The sequence below is a fragment of the Crocuta crocuta genome, unplaced genomic scaffold (assembly GCF_008692635.1).
Source record: "Crocuta crocuta isolate KB4526 unplaced genomic scaffold, BGI_CrCroc_1.0 scaffold561, whole genome shotgun sequence".
NCBI classification, from domain to species: domain Eukaryota; kingdom Metazoa; phylum Chordata; class Mammalia; order Carnivora; family Hyaenidae; genus Crocuta; species Crocuta crocuta.
This window is the reverse complement of record NW_027530529.1, coordinates 1,496,264-1,506,053: the sequence shown is the minus strand read 5'-3', so window position 1 is coordinate 1,506,053 and position 9,790 is coordinate 1,496,264. Positions and strand designations below refer to the sequence as shown.

General features: G+C 36.1%; 1 protein-coding gene across 8 annotated transcripts in view; it reads left to right on the top strand.

Moving 5' to 3' along the window:
• NARS2 (asparaginyl-tRNA synthetase 2, mitochondrial) overlaps nucleotides 1-9,790 on the top strand; it is a 130,167-nt gene that overhangs the window by 90,813 nt on the left and 29,564 nt on the right. For 7 of the 8 annotated variants that reach the window (XR_013335911.1, XM_077767557.1, XM_077767556.1 and 4 more), the window contains 3 exons: nucleotides 958-1,090; nucleotides 5,144-5,242; nucleotides 5,347-5,384. Coding sequence is in view for 7 of the 8 variants with exons in the window: in XM_077767557.1 (XP_077623683.1) it covers nucleotides 958-1,090; nucleotides 5,144-5,242; nucleotides 5,347-5,384 (270 nt within the window). In the remaining variant the exon portion in view is untranslated. Of the gene's footprint in view, nucleotides 1-957; nucleotides 1,091-5,143; nucleotides 5,247-5,346; nucleotides 5,385-9,790 lie in introns of all 8 variants that reach the window. The other variant, XM_077767561.1, reaches the window with a different exon arrangement.

Here is a 9,790-nt window from a genome sequence, read left to right as displayed (position 1 = left end):
ATGTGCATGCATATATATATATATATATATATATATATATGTATATGCACAATCTACTTTCTGCACTATTTTCTGATCTTAATGTTGTTTGACTAATGCCAGTAAAACGAAGAGTGCTCAGCATAATAGCTGAGGAGCCCCAAACCTCTTGTTTTATTCTAACAAAACCTTAAAACTCAAAGATTAGATAGTCCTCAGGAAATACTCTGCATTTCATATGTTTGATTTAATCCCAGTTGTTACCCTGATTCCACAGGAAGGAGACTCTAAGTGTTAAAGAATGAAGGTGTAGTGTCCACTTTTCTGCAGGAATTGAAAAGTAAGATTTCCCCCACTATTTGAATTATTGAGCTAAGAGCTCTTCCCTTGAACACCAAAGACAGTTCTTCAAAATCCGTCCTCACCCCCAAGTTTCAGGGATCATTCAGCGATCATTGAAACACTTGGGTGGTTGTGAATGGCTTGAGGAGGATTTGAGCAAGGCAGATCACCATACATATGTGATACTCTTTTTTTCACTTTTTAAAAAAATAATTAGCATACTTCATCCACATGAAATTCTAGTTTTCACTGTTACTATATAGATTCTCTGTGAAGCTCATTGGGCTGTGGTATTTTTCCTTTACTTTGTTCTTGATTGCTGTGAAGTGTAGTTGCCTGCTGTTTAAGGCAGCTGCAGTCGAGTGCACCCAGAAGTGGTTGGTTCTATATTTAGTAAGCCATAGGGTTTGTAAAGCATTTGCAGATTCCTTCGGGATAAAATGGTTTCTATAATTGTAACATTTTTAATGAAACTATTATTATCACCCATTAGAGAAATATGGCAGCTAATATGTGTGGATTTGTGACAAGACAGAGGCACAAAACCTTTTATATTTTAAGAGTACACTGAGTGTTTTAAATACCTAAAATTAATAACATGAATCCTATTTTTATACTTTTAATCTTGAATTGCAGAGCTTTTACTCAAGTGTTTACCTTTGGCCCAACATTCCGAGCAGAGAATTCTCAGAGCCGGAGACACCTGGCAGAATTTTATATGGTAGAAGCAGAGATTTCTTTTGTTGAAAGCCTTCAAGATCTCATGCGGGTAGGTATGCAAGTGTTAAAACACTTTCTAAATAACAGCTATCTGTGACATTAAAATGCTTCCGTATACATCTGTGCATTATAGGTGTTCATGGAGTGAAGAATATGGAGAATGAAATTTGATAAATATTAAATGCCTTTAGTTTAAAGTACAATAATCAGACAGATTTGAGTTCATATCCTGGCTCTGCCATTAACTTTGTTCTGATGTTACCTAACCTTGATGATCTTTAGCTTTCTCAACTATAAAATGAGAATAATAGTAACTGTTTCATAAGGTAATTGGGTGGAGTAAATGAAATAACGTTTGTATAATGTAAAGCACCTAGTACTGGGCCTGGCATATGGCAAGCTCAGTAAATAGTAGCTCTCATTATTTGTTAGGCAAATAAATAAAACATCCTTCTAGTTAGAGAAACATCTATATAGCTGTATTGGCAAGCATGTACAGGAACCATCAGAGCTCTATTTGGGGAGGGGAGGGACAAGAGGTAAGGCCACAGAGAGGGTGAAGAGTCAGATCATGAAAGAAAGACCTTGTAAATGCCATGCTAAGTAGTTTTACCTTAATCAAGAAGATAAAGGAGAAAGTTCTCAATTGGGAAAAGTCACGATCAGTCATAGTTTAGAAACATCTCTTTAGTAACAATATAAAGAATTATTTAGAAAAAGATAAACATGGGGGTGGGAGCCCCTTTGGGAGGCTATGACCATAATCTAGATAGAGCACATAAGCTCTGAAGTTGGATGAACCAGGAATTGATTTTTAGCTCCACCACTTAACTTGCTATGTGACCTTAGACAAAGGATTTAATTCTCTGAGCCTGAGTTTCCTCATCTGTAAAATGAGAGTTATAGTTCTTCTTTTATGCAGTAGTTCAGAGGATTACACAAATAATATATATAAGGCACATAGAATAAATAGGTCATGGTACTTTGTACCCAGAAATTATTAACTGTTGTTATTATGAATTGTCTCTCCAGTACCACTAATATCTTAGTTTGGATTTGTAATTACAGAATGTTTATTCATTTTATATCTCTCTGACCCAATTCCACTTAAAACATAAGTACCACACATATCATCAAATAGAATGGACTTACTATTTTATTATCCTGTCCTGGTTGGATTTCCTAGTAAACAAACTCTAAAGCAGATTTGAGGGGTTGAGGGGGTTACTGGGGAATGCTCTGGAGAATAGTATCTGTATGGAAAGAAAGAAAGCTGTGTTGGGCAGAGGGAAAAGTTAAACTACAATGCATTTACAGAGACCTTAGCTAATTCTTCGCGGAACTTCGGAGCTGGAATGGTCCTTCATAGTTGTCCCATAGGAACACAAGGTGGTGGTGGGCCTTTGTTCTTTCCCTGTCAAGCTGTTACCTGACATGGATTAGTCTTGGAAAGAGACCTACTCTTGGATAAGATAGCACTCTTGACCTGGCCAGTTCCTGAAGAGGAATTCAACAATGAGACCTCAGCAGTTAATAGTACCAGTGGATTAAAAAAAAAAAAAAAAAAAAAAAAAAAACTCTTGGTCCTGAGGGGTGTTTTGACCATACGTAACAGTATCCACTTACATACTCCTTTAGCATCTCCCACTGATTGTTCTCGGATCATTGTTCCCCAGGGACATTTTTGGTTGTCTCTCCTAGAAGTGGATGGAAGAAAGGGGAGAGTGGTTGCTCCTGGCATCTAAGTGGGTAAAAGCTAGGGATGCTATTCAGCATGCTAAAAGTATGGGTCCCTCCCCTCAACAAAGAATTATCTGGCCAAAAATGGCAAGAGTAACACTGTCCAGTAACTCTTTAAATTGTAGGGATTCAGGATGTGAGGCTCACAAGGAGTCAGTAAAATTCCTTAAGCAGCTTTCAATCTGAGCACACCACCCTATTCTGTATCACTCTTTTGTTTTAGGCAATGAAAAGTATTGTAAGCGAGGGAACCACACACTTTACTCCTTGTTTTTGCCTTGACTCTGTCTCTACTGCCCAAACACAGATATCAGAGGAAAGTTCCAAAGACATAAATTAGGTTAGAATTTATTAGGGGCACCTGAGTGGCTCAATCAGTTAAGCATCCGACTTTGGCACAAGTCATTATCTCATGATTCATGAGTTTGAGCCCCATGTTGGGCTCTATGCTGACAGCTCAGAGCCTGAGCCTGCCTCGGATTCTGTGTGTGTGTGTCTCTCTCTCTGCCCTTCCCCTGCTCACATTCTGTCTCTGTCTCTCAAAAAATTAATAAACGTTAAAAAAATAAATAAAAAACAAAAAGAATTTACTAAACATGATACTCTTTGCTCTATAATTATATATTCTACAACTAAATAATTCTTACTTGGTCCTTCACTGAGTGGTATTCAGCACACACTGTTGAGTGATTTTTAATTAATTGAAATGCAAGTTTTTTCTTAAAGACAGAAGAAAGATATGCTCCCCCCAAAATTAATCTTCTGCTTCTCTTAACTTTCTCCCTTTTATAAATTACATTCTGTGGAAATTATTATCTTGATGAAAATATTAAATCAGAATAACAAAGATTTTCCCCTCAGGAAGTATAAACAAATAAATATTACTGTTTTTGTGCCATTGAGTAATATAATTTTAAAAACATCTGAAAGTTATGCTAACCCTTCAGTTAAGTTTCTGTTTTCTTCAAATATATTTATAGAGCATAGTCTGAAAGTCAAGGTTAGAGAAGCCAATGATTTTCTTCTTCAAATGGAAATTTACTGCTCATGTGAAAGACACCAGTTAAACAACCCCAGTGATCAAAGTCTTCATCTTACAGACAGGTGTATTGTGCCCCTCACTAGTGCAGACTTAGTATCCAATCAGCCTGTTTTTGTGTGCACCCCATATGTGTCAGCTTTTGTTAGTGATTGAGGTATATGACCCTTCATAAATCATTCAGTTACTTAGTGATTTCTTTATCTCACTGCTAGATTGAAGGTAATATAGTCTCAAGCTAAAAGATGTTTAGCCTCCTTTTGCTCTTCTTTCATCAGGTTTTTCCTTACACTACACCAAAAAAAAAAACAAACACACACACACAAAAAATACATAAATAACAAATATAAAAAGTATGTATATAAATAAATGTATCTGTTTGTCCGTTGGTAATTAAGCACTTTCCTGTATCTGATCATATTAAGTTAATTGAGTAGATGCTTGTGCCCCACCCTGTGGGTACTCAGATAGGGTGCACCAGGAATGCAAGAGAGGAAGGGAAGATCCTGGACTCTGAGGCAGCCTGTACTTAATCAATGTCTGCGTTTTTCTGAGTACAGCATTTGGAAGGCCTAATGTGATCTCACTGACTTCAAACCAGAAGTTTTAGTTTTGATTAGAAATATCTTCCATTCCACTTTTTTTCCTTCTAACAAGTTTTTTCTGTGAGATGTCTACGGATACTCCTAGTAGAATGAATTCTTACATACTGATTTGTGTTGTATCATGATTTGTGTTCTTTTTACTGTATGCTTTAGCCAAGCAATCTACATAGATTTATGTCTCTGTATATAAAATCTTTATAGGTATATCTTATTGCTCCTCTAACTTTAAAGTCCACTTTGATTTACCAGTGACTGAACGAAGCACTTTTTAAAGTGTCTCACCCTTCACAGCAACTAATGTTTGTTGTATGCTTCTCTGAGTCCTGTACTAAAGCTAAGTCTTATACATGGATTATTTTATTTAATTATCACAACAATACTGTGATCTAGGTACCATCATTGTCCTGATTCTACAGTGCATTTTAGAGAGATGTCAGTTTTGGCTGTTCATTTGACTTCCTGCTTCAATACTAAGTATTAAACGATGAACGGAAGAGTCATATGGTTTTCTTTCTTTTTTTTTTCCCCACTCCGGGAAGAAATTGCACTGCCTCTCCAAAGCAGTCTGGAAAACTGGACTAACTTGCTATAGTACATTAGTAAGTAAGAGACCGAATGGATTGATAGCCACTAAAACCTGGAGAGTAGCCCGGACCCTAAACAGGTGTTTCATATAAAGTAGACGACGTGTCAGGCAATTCCATGTTGTTTCTCTTAGGTTATGGAGAGGCTCTTCAAGACTGCAACAATGACAGTTCTTTCCAATTGTCCTGAAGATGTGGAACTCTGTCACAAATTCATAGCTCCTGGCCAAAAGGTAATTAGTTTTGTGGATAAAGTACAATACATCTCTTTAAATATATTAATTACATATAATGAATATAATTGCATTTAATAATTTTTTTCTTTTTTCTTACCAAGGACAAATTGGAACATATGCTAAAAAACAACTTTTTAATGTAAGTAGTTATACTTTCTTTGAACTTTGTTCATACTTTATCACAGTATTTATCGCATTCCATTAAATCTTTTTTTTATATATCTTCTTATCACAAGGAAGGCCCAGTTTTTAAATATTTTTATAGCTCTTATGTCTGGTTCCTAGGTGATAATCAGTGTTTCATGAATGAATAAATGAACAAATCATAGCAAGATAAATGAACACAGTAATTATTAACCATATTGATGCAATTCAAACTAATACTAACTTCAGTAATCGAAATTTGGCTCAATTAAAAAGCTTTTGTTTTAATTCCCATGTAATTAACTAGGGTATTATATCAGATTCAGGTGTACAATGTGATTCAACAATTCTATACATTATTTATTGCTTATCATGATAAGTGCAGTTTTAATCCCCATCGCCTATTTCACCCATTCCTCCCACCCACGTCCCCTCTGGTAGCCATCAGTTTGTTCTCTATAGTTAATAATCTGGGGGACTTTTTGGTCTGTTATTTTCTTTGTTTTGTTTCTTAAGTTCTACATATAAGTGAAATCATATGGCATTTGTCTTTCTCTGACTTCTCTTATTATACTCTCCAGATTGATTCATGTTGTTGAAAATCGCAAGAGTCTGTTCCTTTTTTATGGCTGGATAATATTCCATTTTGTGTATATTGATACCACATCTTCTTTATCCATTCATCTATCAGTGGACATGCTTCCATAATTTGGCTATTGTAAATAGTGGTGCAGTAAACATAAGCATGCCTACATTGTTTCAAAATAGTCTTTTTGAATTTTTTGGGTAAATACCAAGTAGTGGAATTGCTGGATCATATGGTAGTTCTAGTTTTAATTTTTTCAGCAGCCTCCATGCTATTTTCCACAGTGGCTGCACCATTTGCATTCCCACCAACAGTACACAAGCGTTCCTTTTTTTCCTCATCCTCACCAACACTTGTTTCCTGTGTTGTTGATTTTTGCCTTTCTGACTGGTGTGAGGTGATAATTGTGGTTTTAATTTGCATTTCTCTGATGATGAGTGATGTTGAGCATCTTTTCATGTGTCTGTTGGCCATCTGTCTGTATCTTCTTTGGAGAAATGTCTGTGTCTTCTGCCCATTTTTTAATTGGATCGTTTGTTTTTTGGGTGTTGAGTTATATCAGCTTTTTATATATTATAAATACTAACCCTTTATTGGATATGTCATTTGCAAATATCTTCTCCTATTCAGTACATTATCCTTTAGTTTTGTTGATTGTTTCCTTTGCTGTGCCAAAGCTTTTTATTTTTGTGTAGTTCCAGTAGTTTATTTTTGCCTTTGTTTCCCTTGCCCCAGGAGACATATCTAAAAAAGCATTGCTGTGGTTGAGGTCAGAGAAATTACTGCCTGTGCTCTCCTCTAGGAGTTTCATAGTTTCAGGTCGTGCATTTAGGTTCTTAATCTATCTTGATTTTTTTTGTGTGTGTATGGTATAAGAATGTGGTCCTGTTTAATTCTTTTGCATGTAGGTGTCCACTTTCCCAACACCATTTGTTGAAGAGACTGCCTTTTTTCCGTTGGATATTCTTGCCTCCTTTGCCAAAGATGATTTGACCATGCAATTATATGTTTATCTCTGGGCCCTCTATTCTGTTCCATTGATCTATCTGTCTATTTTTGTGCCAGTACCATATATTTTGATTACTGCAGCTTTGTAGTACATCTTGAAATCTAGGATTGTGATACTCCAGTTTTGTTCCTCTTTTTCAGGATGGCTTTGGCTATTTGGGGGCTTTTGTGGTTCTGTACAAATTTTAGAGTTGTTTGTTCTAGTCCTATAAGAAAATGCTATTGGTATTTTAATAGGGATTGAATTAAAATTGTAGATTGCTTTGGGTAGTATAGACATTTTAACAATATTTGTTTTTCTAATCCATGAACATGGACTATCTTTCCAATTGTGTCATCTAAAAGACCAACTTCTAAAATACATACATGTAATGTCTACCCATCAGTTTTACTATTTCAGTCTTCTTTTTATTTACCTTCAGTTGCTCTAATCTGATAATATATTTTAAACCTGTTTTTTTAGCCACTTTTTTAAACCTAAAGACCTATGTTTTAAGTTATAACACATACATTTTTGCTTCATTTCCACTACAGTCCTATACAAGTAGCACTTGATATCGGACTGTGTATTCCACTAACCATACTAATCAGATAGGTTATTCCATTATACAGTTTATAAAATACATACTTGATGTGGAAAAAGAACAATAAGCAATCTCTTCATAAATAGTACAAATAATTTATATAAGACTCAGTATTCAGTGTATTTACAGTGTGTATAGGAGGTAAGTTTGATACTCAGAAGAATAGAAAATTGTTTCTGAACGTAAGTTGGTATCATTCTTCACTTGCTATCATTAGGTTTAGGAAGTTTTTGTTCTAAAAGAATAAAGAATTCAACCCGTCCAGGAGGATGGTAATAACAACTTGGCAGACTTGACTGAACTGAGAATTTCAGATATCAGTGTAGACCTTCAGGCTACAAGTTAAAAGTGATGAGTCGTTGAGCCTGAATGAATAGCAACGCAACAGATGTGAGATCAGAAAAAGAGGAAATAGGAGCCCTATGATAGAGAATCGAAAGGCAGTGGAGTACAACTAAAGGCTTTTGAGGTTTTTTCCTTTCACTTAAGTGTATATTGAGTATGTTAACTAACTGGAATATAAATGAAAACTTGACAGAAGGGGGAAAAAAAGTGTATTGAATATTCACAATGTACCAGGCTTGTTCTAAAATCTAAAACAACTGTCTTAAATCAGTGAACCAAACAGATAAAATTCCCTGCCTTCAGTGAGCTTACATTTCTGGGGAGGTGATAAGAAACAGGAAACAAGATAAGTAAGTAAAACATACAGTCTGTGAAAATGAGTAGTACTAAGGGGGAAGAAACCCAGAGAAGAGAAAGAAGACAAAAGAGTGAAGAGATAGAAGTTATACTTAGTATGACAGAAAAGATCTCACTGAGATGATTTTTGAGTAAAGAGTTAAAGAAAGAGAACAAGCTATATGGATATGTGGGGAAAGAATATTCTAGGCAGAGAGATTAGGAAGTACAGAGGCCCTGAGGTTGAGGCATACCTGGTTTGTTCAAGTAATAGTGAGGAGTGGATATGGGAAAAGGATAATAGAAGACAAAGAAAGGTGGTGGGAGGTGGAAAAATCATGTACAGCATTTTAGGTCACTGTAAAGAGTTTGGGTTTTTGCTTGAGTAAGGTCAAGAAACCGTTGAAGGGCTCTGATAAGATCTGAGCTGGATTTAATAGGATCACTCTGGCTACTGGGCAAGAACAGGCTTTAGAGTGAGAACCAAAATAAGAGTGAGAGCAGAAAACCAACTAGAAGATTATTAGAGTCATCTGGATGAGAGTAAATGATGGTTTGGACCATGTATTATACAGAGAAACAAAACCAACATGATGTATATATGTAAAGATTTATTTTTAAGGAATCATCTCATACAGTGTAGATGCTTGATGAGTTCAACATTTGTTGGAGTAGTTCAGCAAGCTACAGACTCAGGGAAGAGTTACAGCTGGAGTCCAAGGGCATTCTGCTGGCAGAATTCCCTCTTTCTTGGGAGAGGCCAGTCATTTTCCTATTGAAGCCTCCATCTAATTGGATGTGGCTCACCCACACTGTGGAGGGTATTCTCCTTTACTCAGAGTCCACTGATTGAAATGTTAATCTCACCCAAAAATACCTTCACAGAAATATCCTGAATAATGTTTGACCAAATATCTGAGTACCATTGCTCAGCCAAGTTGACACATAAAATAACCATTATAGGCCAGAATGGTAGCAGTGGAGGTAGAGAGAAGTTGTTCTAGTCAAGATATATTTTAAAGATAGAGCAAACGAGGGGTGCCTGGGTGGCTCTGTCGGTTAAGCTTCTGACTTCAGCTCAGGTCATGATCTCACAGTTAGTGAATTTGAGTCCTGCATCGGGCTCTGTGCTGACAGCTCAGAGCCTAGAGCTGCTTCAGATTCTGTGTCTCCCTCTCTCTGTCCCTCCCCTGCTCGTGCTCTGTCTCTCTCTCTCTCTCTCTCAAAAATAAACATTAAAAAAAATTTTAAAGAAATAAATATATTTTAAAAGAGCAAACGGGATGTGCTGAGAATATTTGGGAGACAGAAAAAAAGTCAAGAGTGACTTCAAGCCTTTTATCTTAAACAGTTGTAAAATGGAGTTGTCATTAACTGAGACTGGGAAAGTTGTATCCCCCTCAGGGGAAGTTGGGAGGAGATATCAGGATCATCATCATCATCAGGTGTCATGTTAAGATTGAGATTCTTCTCTCTCTCTCTCTCTCTCTCTCTCTCTCTCTCTCAGAAATAAATTTAAAAAAACATTAAAAAAAAAAGATT